The sequence below is a fragment of the Sapajus apella genome, unplaced genomic scaffold (genome assembly GCF_009761245.1).
Source record: "Sapajus apella isolate SASKATOON/1434 unplaced genomic scaffold, GSC_monkey_1.0 scaffold14, whole genome shotgun sequence".
NCBI lineage: Eukaryota > Metazoa > Chordata > Mammalia > Primates > Cebidae > Sapajus > Sapajus apella.
The window spans coordinates 11615105-11633921 of NW_022436954.1; the positions used below are offsets into that span (position 1 = coordinate 11615105).

Consider the following 18817-nt stretch of genomic DNA (forward strand, 5'->3'; position numbering starts at 1 on the left):
ACTTCAGCATCCCAAAGGGATGGAATTATAGGTGTGAGCCACCGTGCCTGGCCTCTGTGTCTCTCTTAACACAACATGAGTCTTTCCAATATTTAACAGCCACCTTTGTTGTTTCTGTCAGTGAGATGATCACCTTGACTCTAAAGCATTTAATATACCTGAAAACAGAATATACCTGAAAAAAGTCAATTTTTTATTTGTAGTTAGTAACAACATGTTGATTGCAGTATACATAACTTAACCTTACCTAGTAGGTTGGTGGCTTTACTTTCTTCCTTTGATCCTGAAACTCTAAAAAAATAATTGGATGCCATTAGACACAGTGCATGACAGAAGATTGTTGACATTCATGCTGGAAGATTTTGTCTAAAGATAGAGCCCTTTGGAATGCCAGATATCTAGTGTCTGCTCCACTTTCAGGAGAGAAAGGGTATCAACAGACTCAAGGTATCATATCTTTAAAGTTCTTCCACTGTATTCTTGTCTTGAATCCAAATCCCTGAGGCTTATGCTTAATTTAAGAATTGCAAAGACAATGTTATTGAACAAGAGAGTGGAAGTTATGTGGCTGATTTTGCCATTGGTAATGGAGTTTCAATGGGAGTTATTAAAATGTTACCAAAGCATGCATATGTATACAGACACCAGGAATATTTTGGTTGGTGTCCAGGTTCTTTAGAAGCATTAAAAGAAATCTATCCCCTTAACCACAGTACAATAAAAACTTTGTTAAAACATGCTGAATGCTATGCCAGCAAGACTTTGAGTCCAATTATCACAGCTTGCAATGCTCAGAGGACATCATCTACTTGTGTTTCAATTAGATTGCCAAAAACCTAGGAGAACTAGACCTCAAATAATTTGCTACCAGTCCAGTTTCTAATTAGACACAGAATGATCCTAGCTCTATGATGTTGCTATAAGCATCCACATAAATAGAATCACAACTTAGACAATGTTTGGGGAATGCACATTTTCTCTGTTACCAAATCTACTCATATGGGACATTTCAATTTGGAGATAGCCACATCAGCATATTAATAAAATTATCCACACAATTAACAGTATTAATTTAGAATAACTTGTTTATTGAATGGATTTTTTTATTGAATGGTTCTATAATAAAGAACCCACATTCACTATTTCCACAATGGTGATGAATTTGGACTTTTTTGCTTTTCAACTTTTTTTTTTTTTTGTAAAGCAAGTTTGTCTACAAAGAAAAAACATGAGACAGGTCACGTTTGTTGAAATGGTTAAAATGGGTAGTTTTTGACCAGGCGTGGTGGCTCATACCTGTATTCCCAGTACTCCTGAAGGCCAAAGTGGGTGGATCACTTGAGTCCAGGAGTTTGAGACCAGACTGGGCAACATAGTGAAACTCCGTCTCTACTAATAATACAGAAGTTGGCCATGTGTGGTGGCGTGTGCCTGTGGTCTCAGATGCTTAGGCAGGAGAATCGCTTGAACCCAGAAGGTGGAGATTGCAGTAAGCCGAGATCATGTCACAGCACTCCAGTCTGGGTGACACAGCAAGGCTCTGTCTCAAAAGAAAAGGGGGTAATTTTTGTTTGTTTCATGTTCAGGGGCCAAGTAATTTGGTCCCAGAGAACCACACTGAATGCAAGTTTGCCTCCATCCTCTTCTGTCTCAGTTATCGACGTCTGACTTGAGTGAGAAGCTGCAGATACAAGAAAAGGAAGAGAATCAATTAATGAAAGGAACAAGAATGTGCTTTACCTACAAGCCTTATGGTAAACTATGTGACATGTAGGGAGACTCCTGATTCAGACATATTAAACAGGCAGAGTCTGAAAGGAGTTGATGCCTTTTCCGTGAAGGTGAGGAGAGGGATGAATTGGATACAGAGAAATCTGGGTCTATTTTGGAATTTTGGTACTGAGGAATAGAGTTTCGTGATTTTAAATTTAATTGGAAACAAGAATTGATATGCAAATAGGATGCAGTAATGACATTCATGTGAGACAGGGACTTAATGACTATATATGTTCTTTGGCATCTGTGATTTATATCAAATACACAGTAAAGTGCAAAAACCTGTTCACTCTTCAGTTATTTCTTGAGAGTCTATTTTATACACAAGACACTGAAAGTACAGCAGTGAATAAAACGGACCCAAATCTGTGCTCATAGAGTGTTCTAGTTGGATGACCCAGATAATAAATAATGTAAATAAATAAAATGTATGGAGTATGTTGGTGAGAAACACAACAAAAACAATTAGGCAGGGCAGTGAGATAGGCAGCAATGGATAAGAACTGCAGGCCTGCCTTACAAGAATTCCTTAAGCAAGCACTAAACATGGAAAGGAATAGCCAGTACCAGCCACTGCATAAACACACCAAATTTTAAAGACCATTGACACAGTGAAGAAACTGCATCAACTAATGAGCAAAACAACCAGCTAACATTAAAATGGCAGGATCAAATTCACACATAACAATATTAACCTTAAATGTAAATGGGTTAAATGCCCCAATCAAAAGACGCAGACTGGAAAACTGGATAAAGAGTCAAGACCTATTGGTGTACTGTATTCAGGAAACCCATCTCACATGCAAAGTCACACAGAGGCTCAAAATAAAGGGATGGAGGAAGGTTTATCAAGCAAATGGAGAGAAAAAAAAAAGCAGGGGTTGCAAACCTAGCCTCTGATAAAATAGCTTTTAAACCAACAAAGATCAAAAGAGACAAAGAAGGGCATTGCATAATGGTAAAGGGATCAATGCAACAAGAAGAGCTAACGATCCTAATATATATGCACCCAATACAGGAGCACCCAGATACATAAAGCAAGTTCTTAATGACCTACAAAGAGACTTAGACTCCCACACAGTAATAGTGGGAAACCTTAACACCCCACTGTCAGTACTAGACAGATCAATGAGATGGAAAATTAACAAGGATATCCAGGACTTGAACTCAGATCTGGAACAAGAGGACCTAATAGACATCTACAGAACTATCCACCCCAAATCCATAGAATATGCATTGGTCTCAGCACCACATCACACTTACTCTAAAATTGACCACATAATTGGAAATAAATCACTCCTCAGTAAATGCAAAAGAATGGAAATCATAACAGTTTCTCAGACCACAGTGCAATCAAATTAGAACTCAGGATTAAGAAACTCACTCAAGGCCTGGCACAGTGGCTCACGCCTGTAATCCCAGCACTTTGGGAGGCCAAGGTGGGTGGATCACGAGGTCAAGAGATCGAGACCATCCTGGCCAACGTGGTGAAACCGCGTCTTTACTAAAAAACACAAAAATTAGCTGGGCATGGTGGTGCTCGCCTGTAGTCCCAGCTACTCAGGAGGCTGAGTCAGGAGAATTGCTTGAACCCAGGAGGTGGAGATTGCAGTGAGCCAAGATTGTGCCACTACACTCCAGCCTGGCAACAGAGGGAGATTATGTCTTAAAAAAAAAAAAAAAGAAATTCACTCAACGCCACTGCACTCCAACCTGAGTGACAGAACTAGACCCTGTCTCAAAAAACAAAACAAGAGAGGGATCCAAGATGGCTGAATAGAAACAGCTTTGGAATGCTCTTTTGATTGGTTTGATATAATATAGCCAGAACAATGCAGAGAGTGATTGATCAACACATTTCCAAATGAGTTTTTACTACCCACAGACCAGGAGATTCCCAGGCTAAAAAGCACGATGAGTTTCCAGCACAGCTGTTTCAGCTGGCATGGTGGGTTTCTGCACAAATACTCACACACATCTGTGTGGCCATTTTAACTGGCACCTGGAATGCCTGGGAGAGAGAGTCACCCATTCTAATGAAAAAGAGGGGGCTGAAACAGGGAGCCAGGAGATCTGGCTCAGTGGGCCCCACCCCCACAAAGACCAGCAATCTGAAATGCTCTGGATTGAGACTTTTGCAGCAAGCATAGCTGGACCCGGGATGGTCCAGCTCTGTGGGGGGAAGGGTGTCCACCATTACCGAGGCAGTCCACCACTACTGAGGCAGTCCACCACTACTGAGGCGATCCACCATTACTGAAGCAGTCCACCATTACTGAGGCAGTCCACCACTATTGAGGTAGACTGCCATTACTGAGGCAGTTCTAACGGTACCTCTGTAAACAAATTTAAAGGAAATTTAAACAGCAGCTGGACAGAGTCCGTGGCAGCTCAGCAATGCCTCTGCAGGCAGACCGTGCATCTTGCTTGGCAGGGCATCTCTGAAAAAAGGCAGCAGCATGTCAGGAATTTATAAATAAAGCCCCACCTTCCCAGGACAGAGCACCTGGGAAAAAAAGGCGGTTATGAGTTCTGCTGCAGCAGACTTAAATGTACCTGCTCAGCAGCTGTGAATGGAACAACAGAGCTCACAGCACAGCACTTGAGCTCCTATAAGAGACAAACTATCTCCTCAAACAGTTCCCTGACTCCCATATATCCAAAGAGAAACCCCATAAAGGAGAGCTCAGGCTGACATCTGGTGGGGTACCCTTCTGGGATGAAGGTAACCAAAGAAAAAACTGACAGCAACCCTTACTGTTCTGCAGCCCCTGCAGGTGATCCTCAGGCAAGCAGGGTCTGGAGGAGACCTCCAGCAGTTCTGCAGCAGAGGGGCCTGATTGTTAGAAGGAAAACTATAAAACAGAAAGAAATAGCTTCAACATCAACAAAAAGTACATCCACTCAGAGACCCCTTCTGAAAGCCACCAACTACAAAGACCACAGGTAGATAAATCCACAAAGATGGGAAGAAACCAGTGCAAAAAGGATGAAAACTCCCAAAACCAGACCACCTCCCCTCCTCTAAGGGATCACAACTCCTCACCAGTAAGGGAACAAAGCTTGATGGAGAATGAGTCTGATGAATTGACAGAAACAGATTTCAGAAGGTGGGTAATAACAAACTTCTCTGAGCTAAAAGAACATGTTCTAACCCAATGCAAAGAAACTAAGAAACTTGAAAAAGGGTTAGAGGAAATGCTTACCAGAATAAACAGCTTAGAGAAGAATATAAAGGACTTTATAGTGCTGAAAAACATAACACGAGAACATCGCGAAGCATACACAAGTTTCAACAACCAAATCAACCAAGCAGAAGATAGGATATCAGGGATTGAAGATCAACTCAGTGAAATAAAATGAGAAGGCAAGATTAGAGAAGAAAGAGTGAAAAAAAATGGACAAAGCCGCCAAGAAATACGGGATTATGTGAAAAGACCTAATCTACATTTGTTAGGTGTATCTGAATGTGACAGAGAGAATGAATTTGAGCAGGAGAACTTCCCCAACCTAGCAAGGCAGGCCAACATTCAAGTCCGGGAAATTCAGAGAACACCACAAAGATATTCCTCAAGAAGACTAACCCCAAGGGACATAATCATCAGATTCACCTGTGTTGAAATGAAGGAAAAATGCTAAGTGCAGCCAGAGAGAAAGGTCGGGTTACCCACAACGGGAAGCCCATTAGACTCACAGGGGATCTCTCGACAGAAACCCTACAAGCCAGAAGAGAGTGGGGGCCAATATTCAATATCCTTAAAGAAAGGAATTTTCAACCTAGAATTTCATATCCAGCCAAATGAAGCGTCATAAGTGAAGGAGAAATAAAATCCTTTACAGATAAGCAATTGCTGAGAGATTTCATCACCACCATGCCTGCCTTACAAGATCTCCTGAAAGAAGCACTAAACATGAAAAGGAACAACCAGTAACAGCCACTCCAAAAATGTACCAAATGGTAAAGACCACTGTGACAATGAAGAAACTGCATCAACTAATGGGCAAAACAACCAGCTAGCATCAAAATGGCAGGATCAAATTCACACATAACAATATTAACCTTAAATGTAAATAGGTTAAATGCCCCAATCAAAAGACACAGACTGGAAAACTGGATAAAAAGTCAAGACCCATTGGTGTGCTGTATTCAGGAAACCCGTCTCACATTCAAGGACACACATAAACTCAAAATAAAGGACTGGAGGAAGATTTACCTAGCAAATGGAGAGGAAAAAAAAGAAAGGAAAAAAAAAGGCAGGAGTTGCAATCCTAGTCTCTGATAAAATAGTCTTTAAACCAACAAAAATCAAAAGAGACAAAGGAGGGCATAACACAATGGTAAAAGGATCGATGTAACAAGAAGAGTTAATGATTCTAAACATATATGCACCCAATACAGGAGCACCCAGATACATAAAGCAAGTTCTTAACGACCTACAAAGAGATTTAGACACCCCCACAATAATAGTGGGAGACTTTAACACTCCACTGTCAATGTTAGACAGATCAATGAGACATAAAATTAACAAGGATATCCAGGACTTGAACTCAGATCTGGACCAAGCAAACCTAATAGACATCTTCAGTACTATCCACCCCTAATCCACAGAATATATATTCTTCTCAGCACCACATCACACCTACTCTAACTCAACCACATAATTGGAAGTAAATAACTCCTCAGCAAATGCAAAAGAATGGAAATCATAACAAACAGTCTCTCAAACCACAGTGCAATCAAATGTGAACTCAGGATCAAGAAACTCACTCAGAACTGCACAACTTCATGGAAACTGAACAACTGGCTCCTGAATGTTGACTGGATAAACAATGAAATGAAGGCAGGAATAAAGATGTTCTTTGAAATCAATAAGAATGAAGACACAATGTACCAGACTCTTTGGTACACATATAAAGCAGTGTCTAGAGGGAAATGTATAGCAATAACTGCCCACATGAGAAACAAGGAAAGATCCAAGATCAACACTCTGTCATCAAAATTGAAAGAGCTAGAGGAGCAAGATTAAAAAAAACTCAAAAGCTAGCAGAAGACAAGAAATAACTAAGATCAGAGTAGAACTGAAGGATATAGAGACACAAATAACCTTTCAAAAAATTAATAAATCCAGGAGCTGATTTTTTGAAAAGATCAACAAAATAGACCACTAGCCAGATTAATAAACAAAAAAAGAGAGAATAATCAAATAGATGCAATAAAAATACAAACTACCATCAGAGATTACTACAAACAACTCTGCACACATAAACCAGTAAACCTGGAAGAAATGGATAAATTCCTGGACACTTGCACCCTCCTGAGCCTAAATCAGGAAGGAGTTGAAACCCTGAATAGACCAATAACAAGGGCTGAAGTTGAGGCAGCAACTAATAGCCTACCAACCAGGAAAAGTCCAGGTCCAGATGGGTTCACAGCTGAATTCTACCAGACATACAAAAAGGAGCTTGTACCACTCCTTTTGAAACTATTCCAAACAATCCAAAAGAGGGAATTCCCAAATCATTTTATGAGACCAACATCATCCTGATACCAAAACCCATCAGTAACTCAACAAGAAAAGAAAACTTCAGGCCATTATCCATGATGAACATAGATGCAAAAATCTTCAATAAAATACTGGCAAGCCGATTGCAACAGCACATCAAAAAGCTCGTCCATCATGATCAAGTAGGCTTCATCCCAGGGATGCAAGGCTGGTTCAATATACACCAGTCTATAAACGTAATCCACCACATGAATAGAACCAAAGACAAAAAACACATGATTATCTCAACAGATGCAGAGAAGGCCTTCTACAAAATTCAAGAAACTCATTCAAAACCACACAACTACATGGAAACTGAACAACCTGCTCCTGAATGACTACTGGATAAATAATGAAATGAATGCAGAAATAAAGTTGTTCTTTGAAATCAATGAGAACAAAGACACAACATACCAGAAACTCTGGGACATATTTAAAACAGTGTCTAGAGGGAAATTTATAGCACTAAATGTCCAAAAGAGAAGTGAGGAATGGTCTAAAATTGACACCCTAACATCACAATTAAAAGAAACAGAGGAGCAACATCAAACATATTCAAAAGCTAGCAGAAGACAAGAAGCAACTAAGATCAGAGCCGAACTGAAGGAGATAGAGACACATAAAAAAAACTCTTCAAAAAATCAGTAAATCCAGAAGCTGGACTTTTGAAAAGATCAACAAGATAGATAGACTGCTAGCCAGACTAATGAAAAAGAAGAGAGGGTATAATTGAATAGATGCAATAAAAAATAATAAAGGGGTTATCATCATTGATCCCACAGAAATACAAACTACCATCAGATACTACTACAAACACCTCTATGCGCATAAACCAGTAAATTTAGAAGATATGGATAAATTCCTGGACAAGGGCCTTCAACAAAATTCAACAGCTCTTTAAGCAAAAATACTCAATAAACTAGGTATCGATGAAACGTATCTCAAAATAATAAAAGCTATTCATGACAAGCCCACAGCCAATATCATACTGAATGGGCAAAAACTGGAAGCATTCCCTTCCAAAACTGGCATGAAACAAGTGTGCCCTCTCTCACCACTCCTATTCAACATATATTGGAAGTTCTGGACACAGCAATCAGGCAAGAAAATGAAATAAAGGATATTCAATTAGGAAAAGGGGAAGTCAAATTGTCTCTATTTGCAGATGACATGATTGTATATTTAGAAGACCCCATTGTCTCAGCCCAAAACCTCCTAAAGCTGATAAGCAACTTAAGCAAAGTCTCAGGATACAAAATCAATGTGCAAAAATCACAAGCATTCCCATACATCAATAACAGACAGAGAGCCAAATCACGAGCAAACTCCCATTCACAATTGCTACAAAGAGAATAAAATATCTAGGAATACAACTAACAAGGGATGTGAAGGACCTCTTTAAGGAGAGCTACAAACCACTGCTCAAGGAAATAAGAGAGGACACAAACAGATGGAAAAACATCCCATGCTCATGCTTGGGAAAAATCAACATCGTGAAAATGGCCATACTGCCCAAAGTAATTTATAGATTCAATCCTATCCCCTCAAGCTACCATTGACCTTCTTCACAGAACTAGAAAAAACCACCTTAAACTTCATATGGAACCAAAAAAGAGCCTGCATAGCAAAGACAATACTAAGCAACAAAACAAAACAAAAAACAAAAAACAAAATCCCCCAAAAAACAAACAAACAAAAAACCAAAGCTGGACACATCATGCTACCTGAGTCCAAACTATACTACAAGGCTACAGTAATCAAAACAGCATGGTGCTGGTACCAAAACAGAGATAAAGACCAATGGAACAGAACAGAGGCCTTGGAAGTAATAGCACACATCTACAACCATCTGATCGTTGACAAACTTGACAAAAACAAGCAATGGGGAAAGGATTCCTTATTTAATAAATGGTGCTGGGAAAACTGGCTAGCCATATGCAGAAAGCTGAAACCGGATCCCTTCCTTACACCTTACACAAAACCCCAGATGGATTAAAGATTTAAACAAAAGACCTAACACCATGAAAACCCTAGAAGAAAACCTAGTTGATACCATTCAGGACAATAGGCACAGGCAAGGACTTCATGACTAAAACACAAAAAGCAATGGCAACAAAAGCCAAAATAGACAAATGGGATCTAATTAAATTTAAGAGCTTCTGCACAGCAAAAGAAAGTATCATTAGAGTGAACTGCTAGCCAACAGAACAGGGAAAAATTTCTGCAACTTACTCATCTGACAAAGGGCTAATATCCAGAATCTACAAAGAACTTAAACAAATTTGCAAGAAAAAAGCAAACCACCTCATCGAAAAATGGCAGAAGGATATGAACAGACACTTTTCAAAAGAAGACATTTATGCAGCCAACAAACATATGAAAAAAAGCTCATCATCGCTGGTCATTAGAGAAATGCAAATCAAAACCACATAGAGATACCATCTCATGCCAGTTAGAATGACGATCATTAAAAAATCAGGAGACAATAGATTCTGGAGAGTATCTGGAGAAATAGGAGTGCTTTTACACTGTTGCGGGGGGGTGTAAATTAGTTCAACCATTATGGAAGACAGTGTAGAAATTCCTCAAGGATCTGGAAATAGAAATACCATTTGACCCAGCAATCCCATTACTGGGTATATACCCAAAGGATTATAAATTGTTCTAGTATAAAGACACATGCACACATATGCTCATTTTGTCACTGTTTACAATAGTAAAGACTTGGAACCAACCCAAATGGCCATCGAAGCAGACTGGATTAAAAAAATGTGGCATATATCATCATGGAATACTATGCAGCCATCAAAAGGATGAGTTCATGTCCTTTGCAGGGACATGGATGAAGTCATCATTCTTAGCAAACTGACACAAGAACAAACAACCCAATACTGCATGTTCTCACTAATAAGTGGGTCTTGAACAATGAGAACACATGGACATGGGGAGGGGAGCATCACACACTGGGGCCTGTTGGGGATTGGGGGCTAAGGGGGGGGAAAGCGGGGGGTGGGGGAATTGGGGAGGGATAACATTATGAGAAATACCTAATGTAGATGACAGGGGGTGGATGCAGCAAACCATCATATCGTGTGTATATCTATGTAACAATCCTGCACGATCTGCACATGTACCCCAGAACTTAAAATATATTAAAAAAAATAAAAAAAGGCCGGGCACGGTGGCTCACATCTGTAATCCCAGCACTTTGGGAGGCTGAGGCGGGTGGATCACGAGGTCAAGAGATCGAGACCATCCTGGTCAACACGGTGAAACCCCATCTCTACTAAAACTACAAAAAATCAGCTGGGCATGGTGGCGCGTGCCTGTAATCCCAGCTACTCAGGAGGCTGAGGCAGGAGAATTGCCTGAACCCAGGAGGCGGAGGTTGCGGTGAGCCGAGATCGCGCCACTGCACTCCAGCCTGGGTAACAAGGGCGAAACTCTGTCTCAAAAAAAAAAAAAATGTAAAACAGTAAAAAAGTATTATCTACTAAAAAAAAGGATATTAAGGTGAGGGGCATATGTTTTTGGAATATCAACAAGGCCAGTGTTTAACAGTTTACATCAAAAGGTAACAGGAAGGTAAGGTAACTTAAAACCTCTGTTGTGAATAAAAGTTTGGAGAAACAGAGGGTCTAGTTTGATTGGTTGCATTTTGTCCTCTGAAAGCAGCCAACGACCATCCCTAGCCCACTTGAAACACTGTAATGGTGTGAGAGTGCATTCATTCATCCATAGTTGAGTCAGGGTCTGCAGGTCAGACTTCTGTGGGTGGTGAGAACCACATCTCACATAGATACATATATACATATCTATAAATACTAATATATCTGTCATCATATATCTGTCCTTATATTAAACTAAATATTATTTCATTTTGTTTTTGTTTTAGTTTTGAGACCAGGTCTTGCTCTGTCACCCAGGCTGGAGTGCAGTGGCAGGAACACAGCTCTTTGTAGCCTTGACCCCCTGGGCTGGGACCACTGGTGTGTGCTGCTACCCCTTGCTAATATTTAAAAACTGTTCTGTAAAGACAGTGTCTTACATGTTGTCCAGGCTGGTCTTGAACTCCTGGGCCCAAGTAGTCCTTCCACCTTCCTTTCCAATGTGTTGGGATTACAGATGTGAGCTACTGCAGCTTTTAAACTGACGTCTCCAACACTAATCCATTATCATATGGTTTGCGTTTACCTTCTCACCTTGGTTGCTTGAAATCTTTACTGTAGTTTTGAATATAGTTGTGCTTACAGCTACGATTTTGATTTTTTTTCTTTTTTTTTTGAGGTGGAATATCACTTTTCACCCAGGCTGGCGTCCAGTGGTACAATTGCAGCTCACTGCAACCTCCACCTCCCAGGTTCAAGCAATTCTCCTGCTTCAGCTTCCAAAGTAGCTGAGATTATAGATGCACGCCACCGTGCCCTGCTAATTTTTGTATTTTCAGTGGAGACAGCGTTTCACTATGTTGGCCAGGCTGGTCTCAAACTCCTGAGTTTTAGTGATCCACTCACCTTGGCCTCCCAAAGTGTTGGGATTACAGGTGTGAGCCACCACATCTGGCTCATTTTGCTTTTATTAAAATTTTTTTCCCTCATCTATTCTTCGCTTCCTTTTCTTATTTGTCTGCCTTCTTTTGGAATAATTCAATATTTTTAGTGTTTTATTTTATTTTGTTTATTGGCTGATTATCTGTACCTTGCAGTTTTATTCTTTAGTGATTACTCTAGGACTTACAATATGCATCTTTAACTCACATCAGATGGCCTTCATATGACATCACTTCATGTTGAATGTGAACCTTACAACGCTATATTTACTTTTCCACTATTTTTTTTTGGCCTCATATTGAAGTTTTATATTTAAAATTTTTTGTGATAAACAATCTTTTGATAAACAATTGATGTGGTTTCTGTTGTCTTTACTTGACCCTGATTGGTAAAATATTTGCTAACAGAAGTGATAGCAAAAAGCAGACCCTCAAAGATGAGATTCTGAGATTACTTGGAATGTCCTCGGTGGTGAACATTAAGCTCAATTCTCTATCTATGGGAAATAAGATTCTGGCACTCTATGGCATACAAAGGCATTATAACCAAATTGTCACACGTTATTGAAATTGACAATTTTCTTAGTGAAGCAAGTGCCTTGGATCATGAGATGACTCCTGTACTTGACTTTGTGAGCACTACAAGGACTGTGGAAGAAGGGCAGCTACTCCTAACTACATTAAGTAAGTTACAGTAAAGAAATGACAAGTGGTTTATATGCTCAGCTACAGGCGAAGTCTGAGAACCAGAGAGCTTTTTAAATTTATTTTATTCATTTACATATTTTTATCTTTAAGAGTCTCACTTTGTCACCAAGGCTGGAGTGCAGTGGCGCAATCTGCTCACTGCAGCTTCTGCCTCCTGGGCTCAAGTGATTCTTGTGCCTCAGCCTCCTGAGTAGCTGGGATTACAGGTGTGTGCCACCATGACCTGGCAAATTTTTGTATTTTTAGCAGGGCCAAGGTTTTACCATGTTGTCCAGGCTGGTCTCGAATGCTTGACCTCAAGTGATCCACCTGCCTTGTCCTCCCAAAGTGCTGCAATTATAGGTGTGAGCCACCATGCCGAGCCCCATAGAGTTTTTATGCAAGTCTTCAGCTACTTATGTATTTCTTATTGCCATAGGGCTGACCTCATAGAAGTCAAATACATAATTGTGCGATGTCCTGAATTACATCAGGAATTGAGTTCATAGTTTTTCTGTGTCTCTCTTGTGAAAAGTAGGACATTGATTGGAGTGGGTATATAATGTAGCACTTAAACGGATTGCTTCCATTTCACCATAACATATAATTTGTTATAATATTTATATTGACTTTTTATTAGGTTAGGAAAGAATGCTTATTTTCTTTATTTATTTGTGAGTTTTGGCCATAAATTGGTCTTGAATATTATCAAATGCTTTTCTATATTTACTGAGATAATCACATTTTTTTTTAATCTTGGAGAAATATCTTAGCAGATTCTTTTTGTTTGTGAACATGAGAGGCAGAGACAATTGTATTTAGTTCATAAACGCTGCCACTATTGGTTCAGGAAAGACTCTACCTTTACATAATGATGTGTCACCTTTTATCCCTATTTTCTACTCTCTCTGAAACTCAGAAACCATTAAGGGAACTTCATAATGAAAGATTAAATTTCCAGCCACCACAATTGAATGGAAGCTTGAAACAGAAATAAAGTTATAGAAAATTTTAAAATGTTGTGTTTCTTGCATGCCTAGGTTGTGGAACAAGATTGATATCAGATACAGAAGGAATTCCAGTTTCAATATGAACTCCTGATACCTATAAAAATATTAAGTGAACAGCTAAAAACATAATTGCAGAATTGTGTAAAATAACCATTTTTCACTTTCTTCCAAGCTTTATGCATGTATGTGCATAGCTTAAAGTAGCTTTGTGTGTTTTTGTCATTTGTAGAAATCAAGTAAGTGACAATATTCAATCATTGAGCTATTTATTCAGCAACATATTGTTGAAGTCTTAGTATGTTTCAGCTGCTGTGACAGCAAATAAAACATAATCCCTATTCCTGGGGATGTCACTGCCCAGTGAGAGAAAGAGACAAGAACATAAGAAATCTCAAAAAAAGTTTTGAGTGCAATGCTAACCCTAAGTACAGAGTGCCAAGGAAAGGCAGTAGGGTGGCCAGTGAGCTTGGGGTTCAAGGAAGAGAAAGGTACCTTGCCCATCATAATGATAATTTAGGATATACCTTATGAAAATTATACAGAGAGTCAGTCTCCAAACTGTGCTGTGTTTCAGATACACCCCACATCTTCCTTTACTGTAATAGGAGCAGAAAGGTAATTATAATGTCTGCATGCACTTGGCTTAATTTTTCTTCAAGAATTGGACTGCAAAATCATACATACATTTGGTAACAATTTTCCCTCTTTTTTGTGAATCATAAAAGCTCTGTTTAAATTATTAATATTTATGTCAACTAAATGCAGATAAGAAGTTTTACCATATATAATATGCATTTGCTAGGTATATACATAATTTTATGTGTTATGAAAATAAAACAAATACTTAGCAATCACTAAATAAACATATTCAACTCAGTAGGCAACATTTTCAGAACTTGGAGTCCATGGAAGAAAAATCACAAAACAAAATCTTGGTGGTGAAGAGGAGGGAGCTCTGGTTTATTTTCAATTAGAGGGTGTGACTCTCTTCTTGACCAGAAGCTTATCAGTTACTTACTAAGATAAATAGTAAAATTAATTATTACTAAGTGTAGTTGATTTATCGACAATATGTTTAAACATATGAATATGACTTTATGAGAAAAATAAGATAAGATAACCTTGGTGATGAAGAGCTGAGGATTTTTTTTTATTTTCTATTAGAAGGCACGAATCTTCCCTTCAGTCTCCTCATGGCTGATTTCATTTCATGGTTCCTCAGAGTGTAGATCAAGGGATTGAGCAGAGGGGAGATAATAGTGAAGGTGACAGAAATGGCCTTATCTGTGGGGAGGGCAGTGAAGGGCCGGGCATAGACATAGATGCAGGGCACGAAATGCAGGGTCACCACAGCGATGTGGGAGGTGCAGGTGGAGATGGCTTTCCTCCTGCCCTCCCCTGCTTGAGACTTAAGTAATGATAATATGACCATGTAGGACACCAAGAGCAGGAAAAACCACAGTGTGGTGAGCAGTCCATTGTTGGAAATCATTAGTAGTTCAAGTATGAAAACGTCCGTAAGGGCGAGTTTGAGGACCTGAGGGACATCACAATAGAAAGCGTCAAGAACACTGGATCCACAGAAAGGGAGAGGGAGCAACAGGGAAATCTGCACGATGGAGTGGACAAAGCCCCCCACCCAGGCAGCCACTGTTAGCCCAATGCAACGGTCTCTACTCATGATGGTCACATAGTGCAGGGGCTTGGAGATGGCCACATATCGATCCAATGCCATCACTGACAGAGAAAATACATCTACCCCTCCAATAAGATGGAAGAGGAACATCTGAGTGAAGCAACCATTGAAGGAGATGGTCTTTGTCTCAGATAGAAGGTCCACCAGAAGCTTGGGTGCTGTGATGGAGGAGAAGCAGATATCGGCAATAGATAAGTTACGGAGCAAAAAATACATGGGTGTGTGAAGGCGAGATTCAGAAGTGACAGTGACCATGATGAGGAGGTTTCCCAGCAGAGTCATCACGTACACCAAGAGTAGGAAAAGAAACAGGACCAAGCTTGCTTCCTGATTCTGGGTCAGGCCAAAGAAAATAAATTCTTTTACTCTGGTGCAGTTTTTTATCTCCATTGAATCATCCTCTTTTTTTCTCTTTTCTTTTAAGCCATGTCATATGAAAACACTGAGATATTTATTTTGTTGTCTTCCTAAGCATCTACAATGCCGTGCAGTAACTTCCCATGTGGTTGTAGTTTTCGCAATTTGTTGCATTGTTCACGTTTTTCAAATTACAGTTACTTTGGTGGTACAATCAAATGATATGTAAAGTCATTCAACAAGTCTTCTCCTATAGAACCATTTTGGGAAAGAAAATATGTTAAGTAGTGACATAGTGCATTAAAAAAAATCAATTACCCAAGTTTAATTTGATGTTTTTGGTACAAAACTCCCAATGTAATAAATCTTTCTTCTCTGTATTCTGCTTTAAGGACATCTTTTCATCTCTTCTTGTCACTTATACTGCTTTGGAGGTCAAAAAGTTCTGGCTTTACCAAAAGATAGAAGTGAAAGTACCATCATCCAGGTTTTTGTTTATGTTGTGGCTGCTCCTGGTTTATGGTCACTATTATCAGTTATTTTTTTGCCCTGCACAGGAATACATTTTGATAGAAACCAACAGAAGTTTTGAAAATCAGAAAAATCAGAAAGATTTTTTTCCACCCAAAGGAAGAATTTCCTTGCTGAGAGAGGAAGTGGGATGTAGTGAAGAGAACTCTGGGTTGAGAAGACTGGAGCATTGGTTCCATCTGGTTTTGATTCTGCCATCAGCTAAATGAATACTGTGGCTTTGAATCCTCAATCCTGCCTTGTGTTAGATAGATCCTGCATACGTAATATCCGTTTGAGTCAGCAGAGAGGCAGGAATCTGATTCAAGGGAAAGATTCACTTGAGAGAATACAAGATTGAGTGAGGCAACATAGGGAGACCCTATCACTACAAAAAATAAAAAAATTAGCCATGCCTGGTGGCACACACCTGTGGTCCCAGCTACTTAGGAAGCTGGAGTGGGAGGATCACTTGAGCCCCAGAAGTCCAGGCTGCAGTGAGCTGTGATTGCACCTCGTACTCCAGCCTGGGTGACAGAGTGAGACCCTGTCTTAGAAAACAAAAAAGCAGATTGAGTGAGGGTATGGACCCTGGGATCTGAATGTTGATGCCAAATTTCAGGCTCTGTTGAAAGGTCTGACTTCCTGTCCTGTTTTTCTTCCCCCTTTCCTGTCTTCACCAACAGTAGATCCAACTGCATATGGGTGGGAGAAAACCAGCCAGAGAGCCTTGATGTCCCTGCAATCCCCATACCTCAAGAGATAAGCCGTCTTGTGGATTATTCTCTCATGTATTCCTATAAAGAAGGTTTCTTAAAAAATTTCCCCGTACAGATAAAGAAATGATTTTCAGAAAGGTGGGCTCATTTTCTCAAACTCACAGCAGTGGTAAGGGGTGGAACTGGACTTCAGATGTGATTCTGTTTACCTCCAAAGCTTACAACATTGCATGTGTTATAACTTAGGATCATTGTTTAAGCATTCAGTTGATCAGTTATTTCTTCCTATTTACTTTAGTGTAAAGGCGGCAGAAAAACAGTCTCTGATGCACTGCTCACTTAAAATTATAAAATTTTCAGGTAAGTTTGGATCAGTATAGGTTCCGCCCAGTGTTCCACATCTCTGCAGTACTTTCAATAAGACTGTGCTGCAGAAATTGATGTTATTAACATGGAACCTGACTTTTCAATGTTGGATTTGATTACAGTCCTGACCCTCCATTTATTAGGCCAGTGAGAAGTCTTTTGTTTAGCCAGTGAATCCTTCAGTCTTTTGGCACACATTTTGTAATCCCTAGAGTGTGGCTAGGATTTTGCTAGTACTAGCAATATACACATGGGCACAGCAAAGGTCTTACTCTGGAGCAATATCCACTCTGATGGAAAATATAAACATGTAAGTGCATAATCACACATGCGAGATGATGGTGGTACCAATATAGTGCTGTGGAAACACACAGCGCTCCAGCTGAGACTAGTGCAGGAAGGCTTCCTAAAGGAGGGGAAACTTTCCCTCAATTTAGATGAATTTCCAAGAAACAGAAGCAGGATGTATCATGCAAAGGAAACAGCCTATAAAACGTCAGTCAGTGGTGAAGATGACATGCTTATATAGAGAACACTGGAAAATTCAGTGTAGTTGGCACAGAAGGAGGAAATGTGGAATGGAAGGAGATTTTTATTAGTAATAGAAACTTCATTAATAAAAGATTTGTTATTACACTCAATGGTGCCTAGGTATTGTTTGGTTAGTGAATAAATGGTCTAAGCCTACGGATCTCCTTGTTCTCCTAATCAGAATAGGAAAGCCTGAAATGTTCATCCATGGCGGGTGGGGACAATGCCCTTTGACTTCTTTACTCTCAACTCTGATCGATGAATTTCTAGTATTACATGCAGTGGGGTGTTCTGGAAAATGGTGATGGAATGTTAGGGATCCTGCTTGAGTGTTGGGGTGAGAAAAAGACAGTGACACCCTTCTGGGAGGCCGCCGATACTGTGTCATCACACTTTCTTCTGCTCTATCCCTCTTTGGATCAAAGCTTGGTGGGTGGAGGGGGTCACACAGCAATGAGAGTCATTGTCATCGTTAGAATAATACCTATGTTTATCAGCTCTCATCGATCATTTGAAAGAAAATTTATAATTATTATTACTTGTGCCACCTTATACATAGCCAGTGGACATTTATTGCAATCTTCAAATGTATACGGATAAGTTGGGCCACATTTCTAAAGTGTTTACAGACCAACAGAAATGGAAGATTTATGCAAATAAGTGAACATGATATATGATAAAAAGTGAGATGTATTGTAAGAGAAGATTTGGGTGACATAGCACATATGGTAGGAGATATGATCATTTCCGACAGAAACAAAATCCGTTATTTGAAGTTTTGTACATGTGCAGTGGTATAAAAACTTTATTTAATTCTCACCACCACCCATTAGATAAGTCTACACTAGTGTTTTTTTTATTTTTATTTTTTGCACTAGTGTTAATCTGGTCTTTCATATGGAATATAGCATGAATCTTTGTTGGGTGAAGAAAGGATGTATGAAATGGAAGGTATGGAAACAGGATGGAAGATATAATATTTTATTTTTTCCCCAAGTTTAGTCATTATAGGTCGAAACTTTGTATTGCAAAAACATTTGAAAAAGTCTTTCCGAAAGTAAGCATTTGGCAGA

At 39.5% G+C, this 18817-nt stretch overlaps 1 protein-coding gene across 1 annotated transcript; it reads right to left on the bottom strand.

The window, feature by feature from the left end:
* Window positions 1-14693: 14693 nt before the first annotated feature.
* Window positions 14694-15703, bottom strand: LOC116554389 (olfactory receptor 4D10). Its single transcript, XM_032282369.1, has one exon. The coding sequence runs from the start codon at window positions 15649-15651 to the stop codon at window positions 14716-14718; it is 936 nt and encodes a 311-aa protein (XP_032138260.1). The 5' UTR covers window positions 15652-15703; the 3' UTR covers window positions 14694-14715.
* Between the last annotated feature and the right edge of the window lie 3114 nt (window positions 15704-18817).

Excerpts from the sequence above, each read along its gene's own strand:
- LOC116554389 (XM_032282369.1), bottom strand. The coding sequence starts at position 15,651 with ATGGAGATAAAAAACTGCACCAGAGTAAAAGAATTTATTTTCTTTGGC.